At 36.5% G+C, this 17,455-nt stretch overlaps 2 protein-coding genes across 2 annotated transcripts; both read left to right on the top strand.

Annotated features, from left to right (window-relative positions):
* Positions 1-1,809: 1,809 nt before the first annotated feature.
* Positions 1,810-3,678, top strand: LOC117917073 (protein yippee-like At3g55890). The gene is made up of 5 exons (XM_034833299.1): positions 1,810-2,089; positions 2,915-2,949; positions 3,057-3,156; positions 3,390-3,427; positions 3,525-3,678. The coding sequence occupies exons 1-5, from the start codon at positions 1,982-1,984 to the stop codon at positions 3,676-3,678; spliced, it is 435 nt and encodes a 144-aa protein (XP_034689190.1). The 5' UTR covers positions 1,810-1,981.
* Positions 3,679-13,948: 10,270 nt separating this feature from the next.
* On the top strand, positions 13,949-15,863 carry LOC117916024 (protein yippee-like At3g55890). The gene is made up of 5 exons (XM_034831826.1): positions 13,949-14,216; positions 15,014-15,048; positions 15,156-15,255; positions 15,488-15,525; positions 15,623-15,863. The coding sequence occupies exons 1-5, from the start codon at positions 14,109-14,111 to the stop codon at positions 15,774-15,776; spliced, it is 435 nt and encodes a 144-aa protein (XP_034687717.1). The 5' UTR covers positions 13,949-14,108; the 3' UTR covers positions 15,777-15,863.
* Positions 15,864-17,455: the final 1,592 nt, after the last annotated feature.

Below are 17,455 nucleotides of genomic sequence, written 5' to 3'. Positions count from 1 at the left end.
TCTTTTGTTCAAATCATGTTTCTGCAAATTGTTTTCAAATTTTGTGTTCTTTAATTCATTTAAATATCGAGAAATAAAGAATCTTGGCAAAAGTTAATAAAAATTGGTGGATGGAATATTTCAAGAAGGTGGTTGCAGTTTGACAATGTGATGTTAAAAAGATTGGGGGACAATGTCAAGTGGGTTTTATGATTGGGATACAAACATTGAATTAGATTCCCGTTCGGAACTGGGCATGATTCAAGAAAATTTGGAAATGAACATGAAAATATTGAAGGCTTGATTTGGTTCTTGGAAACTACAAAGAAAATGGTTTTCTTGGTACTTTTCATTGCAACCAAACACCAAACAAGAAGACTTGATTTTCTTCTTCTTCTTTTTCCCTGCTATTTCCAAGATACAAACAGAGCTGAAAGTCCTAAGGGAAACACTGAATCTCTCTCACACGCACAACTTCCCATTTGGATGTGTGGATTAGTTTTTCAGCAAACATGGCAAAAGATTAACACTGTTTTAGAGGATGGCCAAGGCTACTTCCTAAATGTGTAAGCTCTCATCACATTATTACCACCATTTTCTCTAGAAAATAACCAACTTCTTGTTGCTTATTGATTCACAAATTATGTGTTTGATGCAGTGTCAATTTACACTCTTCATTCCACTATTATTTGAGTTTTAGTTCACTGGTTGGATCATCGTTTCGTATCAACTAAGAACGAGGGTAACCACCCGTAGGTTTCATCATTCACGTGAGGCAGTTCAAAGCTAATAGAATCACCAACTCTGTAGTAAAACACATTGTAAAATCAAATGACTCCTGATTAGTATATCACTATTCCCTCTTCCAAAGACTTGAAATTATATTACTATTACCACTTCCAAATACTTGAAAATTAATGTTTAGACTTGATTTTATGAAAAAAAACACTATGAAATGACTCCGTTTCCGAGTTATTAATTATTACATATAATGTGAACACAACCAATAAAGCTAAGGTACTACTTGAAAATTGTTTTTGAAAATGGTTTTGAAACTCAAGAAACATGTTTAAGAATTTGTTTTGAAAATATGTTATTTTTAAATAGTAAATTTTATGTATATTCAAAATTTTTTAATACAATATTTTAAGTAACCATTGAAAATATGGAGAACACTTTGAAAATTTTTGTATTATAGATGGTGCCTTCATGGAGAACAAGTTGACAAAATTATTTTTCATATTTAAGTTCCCGAACAAAATTTTATTCTCTTGATACATTGAAAACTGTTTTTTAAAAAATGTTTATAAAATTGATTTTTGAGAATAGTTTTTTAAAACATTTCCAAACATGCATTTATTTTTTTCAAGTTGTTTTTTTTAAGTTATAAATAATATAAGAGAGAAATTGTGGGAAATGTTTATAATTAATTAATTAGTTTTGAAATAATTTTGCAATTAAGAAATAGGTGAGCAAAGACTACAAATGCTCTTGACCAATAAGGCTTTATTTGCAAACTATTTTCCAACCTAGTTCTCTACCTATTTCCTTTTTAAAATTATTTAAGAGTCTCAATTTCAAAATATGGTTTTAGTATAAATTTAGAAACCGCAATTTCGAAATACGAAACTATGGTCTTAAACAATTTTTTTTTTCTAATTATTTTTTGGTAAGCCAAGCTGTAGGAGTAGAGCATGGTTATACTTTTTACTTTTTTCCATGAACTGAAATAATACTTTTAAATAATTAAATTCAGTGAAAAACGAATAGATGACAAGGAAAAAAGAAAGGGTGGCATCTTTCTGTTAGCTCCAAGAGACCTCCCTTCTTGCTTTAAAATCCCATTCAACTGCCCTTCACACTTTCTTCAACTCCAACTCTCTATTCGATTTCTACCATTTTCCTTCCATCTGTTCTCTCCGACCTTGAATTCGAGGCTTTTCAACTTTGTCTTGAAGTTGAAGCTTCAAATAAAGCTCTCTTCAGTTTTTGAAAAGTTGCAATGGGGAGGCTTTTTCTTGTTGAATTCGATCAAACTCCTGAAGTCAATTTCTACTGCTGTCGAACTTGCCAAGCTCACATTGTCTTAGCCCAACACTGCTTTTCCCGAGTAACCTCTGCTTCTCTACTCATTTTACTGTCTAGAAACTTCCAAGAAAGAATGCCTTTGCGTCTAAATTTTTTAAATTCTTGAGGGTTTTCAGGCTGTATTTCTGGGAATTATTCAAGAACATTGCCATGAATTCATAGTTTATGTTTCTTGTATTGTTTTTGAGGTGGGTTGCCTTTTGAAACAGGACATCACATCACATAATGTCTTGGTTCTTTGAAAGAAAGATGTTCTTGAAAGTGATATAAGATTTTTTCCCCCCTAAATCAAGAATGTTTCTGATTTTATTTATCTGAAACCTTTTTTGATAATATAATTATAGGGTTGGAGTGAGATTCTTTTAACAGAAAATAAATCATAAGATACCATTTTCCAAAGGAAATGAAAAAACAGAGAATGGTAACAGAGACACACATTGAATTACCTACAAGTTCAGAACTGGGCATGGTTCAAGAAAATTTGGAAATGAACATGAAAATATTGAAGGCTGGGTTTGGTTCTTGGGAAACTATAAGGGAAGAAAATGTTTTCTTGGTATTTTTCATTGCAACCAAGCAAAAAAAACTTGATATTCTTTCTATTTTTCCCCTTGTTATTTCCAAGATACAGACACAGCTGAAAGTCCTACAAGAAAAGTCAGAATTTTTTCGCAGGACTAACCGGTGATGATTCTAAAAATTTCAAACAGCTAGAGAAACATTGAATTACGCACACACAAGGAAAAAAAACCCATTGGATTTGTGGATTTTCTTAATGGAAAAATTGACAGTGTGTTAAGAAAAAGCATTCCTGTGGTCTCACTTTTGTTTCCAATTCATTTTGTAGATGGAGGAGCTTAGGGAAGGCTTCTTCACAAATGTGTAAGCCCTCATCACATTATTACCACCAATTTCTCTAGAAAATAATCTATTTCTTGTTGCTTATTGATGACTATTGGTAACCACAAAAAATCATGTGTTTGATGCAGTGTCAATGTTGTAGTTGATGAACGTACTAGGACGCAAGGTTTTTCCCAAGTAGAAGATATCCACTGTGTCAGATGCAACAAGCCATTGGGCTGGAGATATGTAAGAACATACTAAGATAAAGAAAAGAAGAAGAAAGTATTATTTTCAAAGCATAGGTTGCCCAGCATACAAAATTCCCCTGACCCAACTTCTCATTTTGCTTTTAAAAACATTATAACTTAAAATTACTCTTTCCTCTTCTTAGAAAAAAAAAAACCAAAAGAATTCTCAACAGTCAAACGAAGAGTAGGAGATTCTTTCCAAACAATCTAACTGAATACTACTTTGTCCAGATTCCTGCCCAGCCGAATGGAACTGTTCTGCTTAAGTTGTAAGTGGTTCAAAATTAGTGCAATGAGAAAATAATAAATACAAAAGCCTTCGTATTATTTTTAATCTTATGTGTTGACTTAAGAATCCATGAGCAGGGCTCATCTTCTGTTTTGGGACGGAGCAAGGCTACTGAATGCTGACACACTTTTGGATCCAGTGGTAGATCAGGAGAATCAGGAGGATCAGGGGAATCAGGGTGAGGAGGATGAGGATGACCAAGGCCCAGATGATAATGTGGACATCGACTGACCCTATAAATTTTGTATTCCTTTACTACTTCAATTCTTTTCCTTCTCCATGAAGTGGGGATCATTGTTTTGGTTGCTTAGTGTGAGGAAACAGAATTCAAATTGGCAGTTTGATACGCTGTTTTCCATGGTTTTTCTGGAATTTTAGTAATTGAATTAGCATAGGAAAAGATAGTACAAATGTATTGAATTGAATTGAATAATCTTGTGCGGTTTTGTAAGTTGTAGGGAAGAAGTGAGGTGAAGAACAGTTTTGGTTTGGGAATATTGATTTCTTCTGTATTTCTTACAGCCAAATCAGCATCGGTTGGGGGTGTTACTGCTAGTATCTTCATTTTGGTTGTTTTTCATGTATTTTCCTTAATACTACTCCTCATGCCACAAAAATTTAGACTTTGTTTTATATTTTCAAAATTTTTACATGGTCATTGGGACTGCTAGCACAAGTATAGCAATTTCTATTTTTATTTATTTTTAAATGAGAGAGAAATATAATTATAGCCAAAAGTGTAACATATTTTTGTATTTATTTTTCAAGCAATCCTTTTTTAATAAAAGAAGATATATTTTTTAAAATCCTGATCAATGTCAAGTTTCTTTCTACACTGTGCCTTATTATAAATGATTTATTGGTTCAAATTCATTTTTTTTCACTTAAATATAGTGAAGTATATCAACATTATTTTCATTTTATTTGTGTTATTCACACATTTCTATTATTTATTTAGCTTGACATTTTAATCTAATAGAGAAAGTGAATAAACCAAACATCTTTTTTTTTTTTTTTTCATGGATAAAGATAAACATCTTTTGTATTTGCTTCTTTTTGCATCTTCATAACAGTTTTTAATTTTCTTGTTTATTCTCATCTTGAGACTTAAATTTTTCTATAGAGGAAGTTTGGACTGGCCTCTTAGGGGATGGTAGAATCGAGGTCATAAATCTGAAGATCACCCATGATTTAATCTACTCTCAACATGTCCACATTTATATTATTCTCCATTGTAGTCACTTTAATTTAAATTTCTTCAAGAGATATCTTAATATTTTTCTAATTATTTTAGAGTTAGGAATTCTTTCTTAAAAATAAAAACAAGAATTAACAATATCATTGAATCCAATATTATCATTGTTCTTATTTATGCTTTCAAATTTTGTGGTTAACATTTGTAATTTTTTACTATTTCATAATGGAAGTGCCTTCATGTGTTATTACAACAATGTCTTAAGTCTTTTTATTAGGTATAGTAAAAGGATTTCACATTTACCTTATTATCTTTATTGTATAATTTACTGGACTATTGTTTGAGTTTTAATTCACTACTTGAATTATTATTCATATAGACTAAGACCAAGGGTAACCATCCATATTCCAATATTATATTTTTTTTAAATGTCTGTTTTATGTAAATAAGATGCAGAAAATGATTTCTAAAGTGGGTTTCATTATTCATATGAGAACAACTTCACCATATTTTGAATGATTATTTTTTAAAATAGTTTTCGAACTTGAGAAACATGTTTGGCAATTTTAAAAAAATTTATTTTGAAAATATGTTATTTTTTAAAAATAAATTTTATATATTTTCAATAGTTTTTTTTTTTTTTTTTTTTTGTAGAATATTTTGAGTAATAATTGAAAATATGAAGAATACATTGAAAATTTTTGTATTATAGATAGTACATTCATGGACAACAAGTCGACATACTTATTTTTCATATTTAAGTTTCGAAACAAAATTTTATTCATAAAACAAATTGAAAACTATTTTTAAGAAATATTCATAAAACCATGATTTTAAAAATCGAATCGGATCGGACCACTCGATCGAATGGCCGATCGACCGTTTTTCCAATCTGGTTCGCTAAGTTAGACCACTAATGAATTGGACCGATTATAAATCGCTTAAACCAACGATTCAATCGTCAACCTAGATGAACCACCCAAATTTTAAAGAATCGGTCAAGGTAAAAGGCTAATGGGCTTTAGACCTCTTTCCCAACGCAAGCTGTGTTCCAACTTCGAAGGTATATTAATAGCAGAAAAGGTTTGAGTCTAGGTGTCTTTAGGTGGAAATGCAACAACTCAACCAAGATGCTATTTATCTTTTTATATTAGTTTTGTACAATATATATGTGTATATCAAGTTTATTTTTATTATAATTATATAATAATAATTATGAAAATAATATAAATTAATTAATATAATCATTTTTAAATTTTAAAATTAATGAAATAAGTAGTCATAGAAATAAAATTAAATGTTATAATTTTTATCTTAAATGTATGATCAAACTTAAATATTATACATATTGTATTTAATAAAATTTAAAATATAAAATATTTATATTTATCTTTTATGATTTAATTGAAATATTATTAAAAACATTAATTATATATATATATATATATATCATACATCACCTAATTAGTGGAATAGAATTCAAGAAATATGATAATCCGTAATCTTTATTAAGGTGTTATTATTGATGTTATGCATTCTTAGGAATAGGAATTTTGTATCAAATTAGGCCTTCAACTAAATAAAATCTACCTTCTAGGCATATTTACAAACAATTGTTCAAATTACTCCTACCCATTTTTTATTTTTTAAATTATTTAGAAGTTTATATTTCACAATATGGTTTTAGTATAAATTTAGAAACCGTAGTTTCAAAATTTGAAACTAGTCACAATTTTTTTTTTTTTTAAGGAAGTTTAAAAGGTAAATACAATTACCTTTATTTCTGAAAACATGGTATTAAAATCTCTATACTCTGATACTGATTTTGAGTAAGTGATGCTCTATGCAGAACAATCAGGTGATGGAAGAACCTCATTGAACGATCGCTTTGGTTATTGATTTTAAATGCTTTTTTGGTTTACTTGTAACATGGGCTCAAGAACCTTCTGAAGTGGTGACTGAAGCAGAGAGGTATATGTGGTGTCTGGGTCGAACAATAATGTGATCGGGTCTGGCCTAGCATGCCAAGAGCTTCATCCCTTTGCTTGACCTTCAATGATGTCATTAATGAAGTTGAATTTGAATACTTATTGTTTTAGATGTTGAGATGTTTCCAAGGATCGTCTGTCAATGGAGATGAATGGCATTCCCTTGTTAACAAAGCGACTTGAAGGTTCTAGTGCATAACCATGGTATAAAAATGAATTTTGAGGTGAATTTGTGCACATCCTTATATTATCAGTACATTCACACAAAAGGTAGTTTCTCAACCATGCTAATGAAAAATTGATCCAACTAGAAGGGCTAGAGGGCGAAACAAGGTTTGATGTAGAAGGCGACGACTTCGTGGGGGTTAGGAGCAGGGCTAAGAAGGGAAGTTTTGGAGTGGAATCGAAATGGTTTGATGTAGAGGTAAGGGAGCAGAAAGGCAAGGTACAAGCCCTGATTGTAGAAAGGAAAGGGGGAGTCTCCTCGTGGATCAGGTTGGGACCGAATAGCATTGGGTGCTTCATTGATGGTCTGGAGGCTTGTATTGAGAACGCAGGAACTGGAACCTGGGAAAGGAAGTGGAAGGACAGTGGAAGGTCCTTTCTTATGGTGAGAGACCAAAATAAGGGGAGACTGTTCATTCGATTAGGGGTTACAGATTTGGAAAATAAAAGGTTTAGCATTTATATCCCGAAGGGCAATGGAGATAAGAGTGGCTGGGTGGTAATGGTGGAGATGCTACGCCGTCTGGGGTGTTATGTCGGAGAAGAGAGCGGGTGTTATGTCGGAGAAGAGAGCTTACAAAAAAAGGGCGCTACATTACTGAAGTCATCAATGGGAAAAACCTATGTGGAAGCAGCGGTGCAGTCAAAGGAGAAAGAGATCGCAGTGGTGAGGGTGGAGCTATGCAAGAGGGAGTTGAGCCAGAATATGGAGAAACTGGTTCACTGCCTTGTGGGGAGCTGGAATCCTAGCTCTAGGAAAGGGGACGACCTGAGAGGTTGGGGGACTAAATTGGCGAAATTTTGGAGCTTGAAGGGTAATTTAGGAATAGCGAAATTGGAAAGGGGCAAAGCCCTCTTAGAATTTGAGGTTCTGGCTGAAGTAGAGAAAACCCTAAAAATTGGGGCTTTCTCGTGCGTGGGGTCTCCTCTCAGTCTGGAAAAATGGAGGCCTGAGAGGGGGTGTCTGCTGGAAGGGGAAAAGAGGAGCGAGACTTGGGTTCGTATCGTGGGACTGCCAGTCTCGCTATGGGAGCGGGACATTCTGAGGAGAATAGGGGATGCCTGTGGGGGTTTCCTCGATATCGACTCTCAAAAGGAGACGTTGGAAGACTTGCAGTGGGCAAGGATCTTGGTGAAGCTCAATAAGGAGAGGTTCCCCAACGTAGTGGAAGTTTGGACCGAAGAGTTTTGCTATGAGCTTACTCTTTGGTGGGAAATCAGACCTGCTATGAGAATGGCAAGAGAAAGGGCAAAAGCAAACTTGTTTCAGAAGGCGAGGTTGAGGGTGAAGTCTCTGCACGAGCGCGGGAGGGGGGGGGCGTGAGGGGGTTGGTAGGAGGCCCAAGTCTCGAGGTCCGGCTATAGTATGATGATGGGATGAGGGGGCAGTCCTTGGGGTCGGGTCCGGCTGCGGATCCGGATTCGGGTTTGGTGTTGGATGGGCCCCAAGAATCCTGTGGGTTGGCGCCGCAATGGGCCCTTAGGCCTTCTGATGCCTCTGGGCCCTTCCCGCCCACGGCCTTTCCTTGCGAGTTTGGGTCATCCCATCTTGGGTTGTCTCTTGATGATGGGCGGGCCTCGAAGAAACTGATCGGAGAGGCGGGGCTGGGGATTCGAGGCCCGGACTCGTCTCTGGTCTTTAACATGGACGATGCCCATTTGAGGGGGCTCGTCCCTTAAATGGGGCAGACCCAAGCTCTGTGGGGGGCCTTGACCAGTCCTGGTCGTTTCTATTGGTGACGGATGGACTGTGGAGGTCTTCGGCTGAGGAGCAAAGCTTGGAGGAGAACTCGAAGACAGATGACGCTCTAATGGAGGAAGCCTTGAGGTATGAGAATGCCTCTAATTTCTTTGGGTCGTTGGTGTGTGTTTCTCCTTTTCCCCCTTCTTCTTTTTCTGGTCGGACTCCACCAGAGGAGTATTACGACCGTTCTGAGGTGGTTCTGGATGCATCCCAGAGGGAATTTATGGACCGGAGGATGATTGGAAGGATGCCTTCAGTAATAAAGACTGTGGATTGTTGGGAGATTTTGGAAGATAATAATGGCGTGATGGGATCCAGTGGAAAGGAACTCTGTCTTGCTGGTGAGTCGGTTCCATAAATCAGGGATTAAAGGGAGGCCAGCTGGGAGAAGAGTGAGTTGACAAGGTTCAGTCAGTTCTTGGGGTTTTCAACAGTGGGTTTAGAGAAGGACATTTTGAATTTCATGGTCAAAATCAGAAAAAGAAGGAAAAAAGTGCACAACAAATCTTTCTTAGAAAATTCGAAATTTGAGAGGGAACTGAAGAGACTTGAATGTTCCATCAATTATGAAGGAGGAAGGAAGTAGAAAGGCATTGTGCAAGGAAGAGGGGGCCAGTCTCCAGTTGTTTTATGAAGTTAAGGTTGGTGAGTTGGAATGTTCGGGGAGCTAATGATAGCTCTAAAAGGAAAGTGATCAAGGCCATGATCAGGAGTCAAAAGGCGGACTTAGTTTGCATTCAGGAGAAGAAAATTCAGACTGTGACAGAGGGGGTGGTGAGGAGTCTGGGCTTTGGGAGGTTTCTTGATTGGAGGGCTATGGGAGCCCAAGGCTCAGCGGGTGGTATTTTGGTTTGCTGGGATAAGAGATCTTTGGAGTTGGTGGAGATGGAGGTGGGTAATTTCTCTATATCGTGTAGGTTGAAGAATGTTGAAGATGGAGTGGTTTGGATTTTTACTGGAGTTTATGGGCCGTGTAACAGGAAGGAGATGGAGGAGTTGTGAGAGGAGCTAGAAGCGATAAGGGGAATTTGGGAAGAGCCTTGGTGTTTAGGAGGGGACTTTAATGTTACTTTATCTCAAAGGGATAGGAGCAGGCAGGGTAGCCTTAATGGAGCAATGCGTAGGTTTGCTCAGGTGGTGGATGACCTTGCCCTCATTGATCTCCCTTTGCAGGGGGGTGTGTACTCTTGGAGTGGGGGTAGGAGCAACCAGACTTGGGCCAAATTGGATCGCTTCTTGGTATCCCAAGGTTGGTTAGATATTTTCAAGGGGGTTGTTCAGTGTGGGCTTCCTAGGCCTACCTCTGATCACTTCCCCATTTTGTTGAAGGGGGGTGGGATGAGCCGGGGACCCTCTCCGTTCAGGTTTGAAAACATGTGGCTCAAGGTGGATGGGTTAAAGGAGCTCCTTCGGAAATGGTGGCAAGGAGGGGCAAGAGTAGGAAGGGCTAGTTTTAGAATGGCTGCTAAAATGAAGGAGATGAAAGAGAAAATTAAAGTGTGGAACATGGATGTTTTTGGCAGAGTGGAAGTGAACAAAAGCTCAGCCCTTCGGCAAATTGAGTTTTGGGACATGGTGGAAAGTGGTAGGGACCTCTCAGAAAGAGAAACGGATTTGAAAAATGAAGCTAAGGAGAACTTCAAGAAGTGGGTTCTTTTGGAAGAAGCCCATTGGAGACAAGTGTCTAGGGAGCTGTGGCTTAGAGAAGGGGATAAGATTACAGGGTTCTTTCACAAGATGGCTAGTGCCCATTGGAGAAATAACTTTTTGGACAGAATTAAAATAAATGGGGTGGAATTGGTGGAGGAGCAGGAAGTGAAGGAGAGGATTGTCAAGGCCTTTCAGCACCAGCTAAGGGAAGAACCAGGGTGGAGAGCTGACTTAGAGGGGCTGCATCTTAAAAGTCTTGACCTTAGTGAAGCTGAAGCTTTGGAAGTCCCCTTTACTGAAGAAGAAATATTCTCTGCTCTGATGGATATGAATGGCGATAAGGCCCCAGGCTCGGATGGGTTTACCATGGTCTTTTGGCAAGCTTGTTGGGACTTCGCTAAGGAGGAGATAGTAGAGTTGTTCAAGGAATTTTACGATCAGAAGTCATTTGCCAAAAGTCTGAATGCTACTTTCTTGGTCATCATTCCAAAAAAAGGTAGGGCTGAGGATCTAGGGGAGTTTCGGCCTATCAGTTTGCTAGGGGGACTGTACAAGCTTATGGCCAAAGTGTTGGCCAATAGGCTGAAAATGGTGTTAGATAAGGTGGTTTCGGCTGATTAGAATGCATTCATGAGGGGGAGACAAATTCTAGATGCCTCTCTCATAGCTAATGAGGTGGTTGACTACTGGCAGAAGAGGAAAGAAAAAGGGAGGGCTGGTGTGCAAATTGGATATTGAGAAAGCCTATGACAGCATCAGCTGGAGCTTCCTTATGAAGGTCTTGAAAAAGATGGGATTTGGGTCGCGCTGGATGGAATGGATGTGGTGGTGTTTTTCAACGGCAAAATTCTCTGTCCTTATTAACGGGGTTCCAGCAAACTTTTTCTCCAGCTCTAAGGGTCTGCGTCAAGGAAACCCAATTTCTCCTTATCTTTTTATCTTGGGCATGGAAGTGCTGAGTGCACTCATTAGGCGGGCAGTGCAGGGGAACTTTATTTCTGGCTGTAGGCTTAAAGGTAGAGGGGATGCGGAGATTATGGTGTCTCATCTACTTTTTGAAGACGACACTATTCTCTTTTGCGAGGCCAGCAAGGATCAATTAACTCATCTTGGATGGATTTTGGCGTGGTTTGAAGCAGCTTTTGGGCTTAGGATCAATCTAGCCAAGAGTGAACTGATTCCCGTAGGGGAGATTGATAATATTGAGGAAATGGCGGTGGAATTAGGCTGCAGAATTGGAAGCTTTCCGGTTAAATACTTGGGGCTGCCCCTTGGGGCCCGGCACAAGGTCTTGTCCACTTGGGGCGGGGTGGATGAAACAATAAGGAGAAGACTTGCTCGTTGGAAAAAACAATACTTGTCTAAGGGTGGGAGAATCACCCTTGTTAAGAGTACCTTAGCTAGCATTCCCATTTATCAAATGTCCATCTTTAGAATGCCTAAGTCAGTGGCTAAAAGGCTTGAGAAATTACAAAGAGATTTTCTTTGGGGAGGGGAAAACACGGGTAGGAAAATCCATTTAATTAATTGGAAGGTGGTGTGTACCCAAAAGGAGAAGGGGGGTCTTGGTATTAGGAGGATGGGGTTATTGAACAAGGCCTTATTGGGCAATGGATTTGGAAATTTGCCGTTGAGAAGGATGTCTTGTGGAAGAAGGTGATTGGGGTGAAGCATGGGTTGGAGGGCTGTGGTTGGAAATCTAAGGAAGCTCGGGGGCCCTTTGGAGTGGGAATTTGGAAGGAGATTTTAAAGGAGAAGAGCTGGTGCTAGAATAACATGAAGTTCAAGGTGGGGAGGGGGACTAAGATCATGTTCTGGACTGATCATTGGTGCGGCAACAAAGCGCTGTCCCAAGCGTTTCCCCAGATTTATGCCTTGGTAGTGTGCAGTAATGAATTGGTGAATGATGTGTGGGACTCAAGGCTTGGCCAAGGAGGGTGGAATCTCAGATTGGTTAGAGATTCTAATGATTGGGAGCTGATGTTAATAGAAGATTTGCTCTTTTTGCTAAGGGACATCAGGGAAACCCCAGAGGAGGATTCAGTGCTTTGGAAAGGAGGGGATTCTGCCAGTTTTCGGATTCAGGTGGCTTACAATCTACTGGCAGCCCCTAATCCTCTTGTTTTTCCTGGAAAAAATATTTGGGTGGATAAGGTCCCAACCAAAGTGGCTTTTTTTGCATGGGAGGCTACTTGGGAAAAAATCCTCACATTGGATAGGCTGCAAATGCGTGGGTGGCAGCTTCCAAATTTTTGTTTTTTGTGTGGTTGTGAAGAAGAAAATGTAAATCACATTCTTTTACACTATACAGTGGTTAGAACTCTTTGGGAAATCGTCTTTGCCTTATTTAGGGTTCAGTGGGTGTTTCCGGAGAAGGTCAAAGAGGCGTTGTTCTGTTGGCGGGGCCCTTTTGTGGGTACAAAAAGGAAGAAGATATGGAGGATCATTCCGTTATGTATTTTTTGGACGGTGTGGAAGGAAAGAAATAGGTTAGCTTTTAGAGGGGGTCTTTTGGCTACTTAGACTCTTAAGAATTCTTTTGTATGTAGTCTGTGGAGTTGGGCTAAGTTGTGTAGGGGAGAGGAGTCCTCTTCACTTCTAGGCTTCTTGGAGTGGGTAACGGTCCCCTAAGGGCTGGTGAGGTGTTCCTGCTTATGTTTTTTTGGCCTTGTGGCTGCTTTGTATACCTCCTGTATGCGGTGCGGCCTTTCGGCCTTCTTTAATATATTTTCTGCTCTCGCTTATCAAAAAAAAAAAAAAATTGATGTGAAATATAATTTAATTCACATCCAAGATTTAACCATTATCAATTTCAAAGTTTGCCTATTAAAATCTCTTTAAAAATGTTATATACAGATGAAATTTTTAAGAGCACACCAAACCCATAGTGAAATTAATCCATAATTTTATTACTTGTTCTCTATAAAATTATTACAAATTTGTATACAATGCAAAAAATAAAAAAAAATAAAAAATTATCCATATCTTAACTTGTACTTAAATAATATGTCATCGATGATTATGACCTTATACAAAACCACAACCTTTTTCATAGTCCAATTCTAATTGCATCCCACTGTATAAAATCAACTACAATCCAAAGTCTAATTTTAAACATTGATTACATCCCATTTCATAGAATCAACCATACTCCAATGTTTATACACATTTTAAGACATATAAATCCCATGTTCATAATCTTCCCTCTTTTAAGTCTCATATCATTTGGCTAATTGATAAATTTTTTACAAAAAATAAAAAATAAAAATCCTATTTTAGAAAAGAGAATTATTTTCAACAACAATTTCCAATCAAAACCTTTGGGCCCTCAACTGAACATTCTAGGCATGTTTGCAAACTATTTTCCAACCTAGTTCTCTACCTATTTCTTTTTTAAAATTATTTAAGAATCTCAATTTCAAACTATGGTTTTAGTATAAATTTAGAAACAATAATTTCGAAATATGAAACTATGGTCTTAAACATTTTTTTTTTCTAATTATTTTTTGGTAAGCCAAGCTGTAGGAGTAGAGCATGGTTATACTTTTTACTTTTTTCCATGAACTTAAATAACACTTTTAAATAATTAAATTTAGTGAAAAACGAATAGATGACAAGGAAAAAAGAAAGGGTGGCATCTTTCTGTTAGCTCAGGCCAAAGTTTAGCTCCAAGAGACCTCCTTTCTTGCTTTAAAATCCCATTCAACTGCCCTTCACACTTTCTTCAACTCCAACTCTCTATTCGATTTCTACCATTTTCCTTCCATCTGTTCTCTCCGACCTTGAATTCGAGGCTTTTCAACTTTGTTTTGAAGTTGAAGCTTCAAACAAAGCTCTCTTCAGTTTTTGAAAAGTTGCAATGGGGAGGCTTTTTCTTGTTGAATTTGATCAAACTCCTGAAGTCCATTTCTACTGCTGTCGAACTTGCCAAGCTCACATTGTCTTAGCCCAACACTGCTTTTCCAGAGTAACCTCTGCTTCTCTACTCATTTTATTGTCAAGAAACTTCCAAGAAAGAATGCCTTTGCATCTAAATTTTTTAAATTCTTGAGGGTTTTCAGGCTGTATTTCTGGGAATTATTCAAGAACATTGCCATGAATTCATAGTTTATGTTTCTTGTATTGTTTTAGAGGTGGGTTGCCTTTTGAAACATGACATCACAAAGATGTTCTTGAAAGTGATATTAGATTTTTCTTCCCTAAATCAAGAGTGTTTCTGATTTTATTTATCTGAAATCTTTTTTGATAATATAATTATGGGGTTGGAGTGAGATTCTTTTAACAGAAAATAAATCATAAGTTACCATTTTCCAAAGGAAATGAAAAAACAGAGAATGATAACAGAGACACACATTGAATTACGTACAAGTTCAGAACTGGGCATGGTTCAAGAAAATTTGGAAATGAACATGAAAATATTGAAGGCTGGGTTTGGTTCTTGGGAAACTATAAGGGAAGAAAATGTTTTCTTGGTATTTTTCATTGCAACCAAGCAAAAAAAACTTGATATTCTTTCTATTTTTCCCCTTGTTATTTCCAAGATACAGACACAGCTGAAAGTCCTACAAGAAAAGTCAGAATTTTTTTGCAGGACCAACCGGTGATGATTCAAAAAATTTCAAATAGCTAGAGAAACATTGAATTACACACACACAAGGAAAAAAAAACCCATTGGATTTGTGGATTTTCTTAATGGAAAAATTGACAGTGTGTTAAGAAAAAGCATTCCTGTGGTCTCACTTTTGTTTCCAATTCATTTTGTAGATGGAGCAGCTTAGGGAAGGCTTGTTCACAAATGTGTAAGCCCTCATCACATTATTACCACCAATTTCTCTAGAAAATAATCTATTTCTTGTTGCTTATTGATGACTATAGGTAACCACAAAAAATCATGTGTTTGATGCAGTGTCAATGTTGTAGTTGATGAACGTACTAGGAGGGAAGGTTTTTTCCAAGTAGAAGATATCCACTGTGTCAGATGCAACAAGCCATTGGGCTGGAGATATGTAAGAACATACTAAGATACAGAAAAGAAGAAGAAAGTATTATTTTCAAAGCATAGGTTGCCCAGCATACAAAATTTCCCTGACCCAACTTCTCATTTTGCTTTTAAAAACATTATAACTTAAAATTACTCTTTCCTCTTCTTAGAAAAAAAAAACCAAAAGAATTCTCAACAGTCAAACGAAGAGGAGGAGATTCTTTCCAAACAATCTAACTGAATACTACTTTGTCCAGATTCCTGCCCAGCCGAATGGAACTGTTCTGCTTAAGTTGTAAGTGGTTCAAAATTAGTGCAATGAGAAAATAATAAATACAAAAGCCTTCGTATTATTTTTAATCTTATGTGTTGACTTAAGAATCCATGAGCAGGGCTCATCTTCTGTTTTGGGACGGAGCAAGGCTACTGAATGCTGACACACTTTTGGATCCAGTGGTAGATCAGGAGAATCAGGAGGATCAGGGGAATCAGGGTGAGGAGGATGAGGATGACCAAGGCCCAGATGATAACGTGGACATCGACTGACCCTATAAATTTTGTATTCCTCTACTACTTCAATTCTTTTCCTTCTCCAAGAAGTGGGGATCATTGTTTTGGTTGCTTAGTGTGAGGAAACAGAATTCAAATTGGCAGTTTGATACTCTGTTTTCCAGGGTTTTTCTGGAATTTTAGTAATTGAATTAGCATAGGAACAGATAGGAGAAATGTATTGAATTGAATTGACAATCTTGTGCGGTTTTGTAAGTTGTAGGGAAGAAGTGAGGTGGAGAACAGTTTTGTTTTGGGAATATTGATTTCTTCTGTATTTCTTACAGCCAAATCAGCATTGGTTGGGGGTGTTACATTGATATGGCTTAGTATTTTTCCCTCTACACATCTCTCTGGATGTATTGCTAGTATCTTCATTTTGATTGTTTTTCATGTATTTTCCTTAATACTACTCCTCATGCCACAAAAATTTAGACTTTGTTTTATATTTTCAAAAGTTTTACATGGTCATTGGGACTGCTAGCACAAGTATTGGGACTGCTAGCACAAGTATAACAATTTCTATTTTTATTTTTTTTAAAATGAGAGAGATATAATTATAGCCAAAAGTGTGACATATTTTTGTATTTATTTTTCAAGCAATCCTTTTTTAATAATAGTACATATATTTTTTAAAATCCCGATCAATGTCAAGTTCGTTTCTACATTATGCTTTATTATAAAGTCGGATAAAAAATAACATTAGTATCAATGATTTATTGGTTCAAATTCATTTTTTTTTCTCTTAAATATAGTGAAGTATATCAACATTATTTTCATTTTATTTGTGTTATTTACACATTTCTATTATTTATTTAGCTTGGCATTTTAATCTAATAGAGAAAGTGAATAAACCAAACATCTTCTTTTTTTTTCATAGATAAAGAGAAACATCTTTTGTATTTGCTTCTTTTTCCATTTTCATAAAGATTTTAAATTTTCTTGTTTATTCTCATCTTGAGACTTAAATTTTTCTATAGAGGAAGTTTGGACTGGCCTCTTAGGGGATGGTAGAATCGAGGTCATAAATCTGAAGATCACCCATGATTTAATCTACTCTCAACATGTCCACATTTATATTTTTCTCCATTGTAGTCACTTTAATTTAAATTTCTTCAAGAGATATCTTAATATTTTTCTAACTATTTTAGAGTTAGGAATTCTTTCTCAAAAATAAAAACAAGAATTAGCAATATCATTGAATCCAATATTATCATTGTTCTTATTTATGCTTTCAAATTTTACAGTTAACATTTCTAATTTTTTACTATTTCATAATGGAAGTGCCTTCATGTGTTATTACAAGAATGTCTTAAGTCTTTTTATCAGGTATAGTAAAAGGATTTCACATTTACCTTATTATCTTTATTGTATAATTTACTGGACTATTGTTTGAGTTTTAATTCACTAGTTGAATTATCATTCGTATGGACTAAGACCAAGGGTAATGTGGACCCCGCATTTTGACTCAATGTGTTTCCCACTCGATGGCGAGCTCGATTTTTATTTGAAAATTTTGATTTTTATCGATTATTTGAAAATGACTTGGAGTCGCCACTTATTTTTGTTTTATTTTTAAAGGGTAAACAAAATAAGAAAGAAAAACCCTAAGTGTGACTCCTTATTTTAGAAAAGGCGGTCTACGAAAAAAACCGGATCGGGTTCGGGGGTCAGGT

Source organism: Vitis riparia, chromosome 6 (assembly GCF_004353265.1).
Source record: "Vitis riparia cultivar Riparia Gloire de Montpellier isolate 1030 chromosome 6, EGFV_Vit.rip_1.0, whole genome shotgun sequence".
NCBI classification, from domain to species: Eukaryota; Viridiplantae; Streptophyta; class Magnoliopsida; order Vitales; family Vitaceae; genus Vitis; species Vitis riparia.
The sequence above is the reverse complement of the archived record's forward strand: the minus strand, read 5'-3'. Positions and strand labels throughout refer to the sequence as shown.

Coding starts and splice junctions, on each gene's coding strand:
- LOC117916024 (XM_034831826.1), top strand. CDS start 14,109: ATGGGGAGGCTTTTTCTTGTTGAATTTGATCAAACTCCTGAAGTCCAT. Junction 14,217..15,013: donor CCCAACACTGCTTTTCCAGA/GTAACCTCTGCT, acceptor TTCATTTTGTAG/ATGGAGCAGCTTAGGGAAGG. Junction 15,526..15,622: donor GGAACTGTTCTGCTTAAGTT/GTAAGTGGTTCA, acceptor ATCCATGAGCAG/GGCTCATCTTCTGTTTTGGG.
- LOC117917073 (XM_034833299.1), top strand. CDS start 1,982: ATGGGGAGGCTTTTTCTTGTTGAATTCGATCAAACTCCTGAAGTCAAT. Junction 2,090..2,914: donor CCCAACACTGCTTTTCCCGA/GTAACCTCTGCT, acceptor TTCATTTTGTAG/ATGGAGGAGCTTAGGGAAGG. Junction 3,428..3,524: donor GGAACTGTTCTGCTTAAGTT/GTAAGTGGTTCA, acceptor ATCCATGAGCAG/GGCTCATCTTCTGTTTTGGG.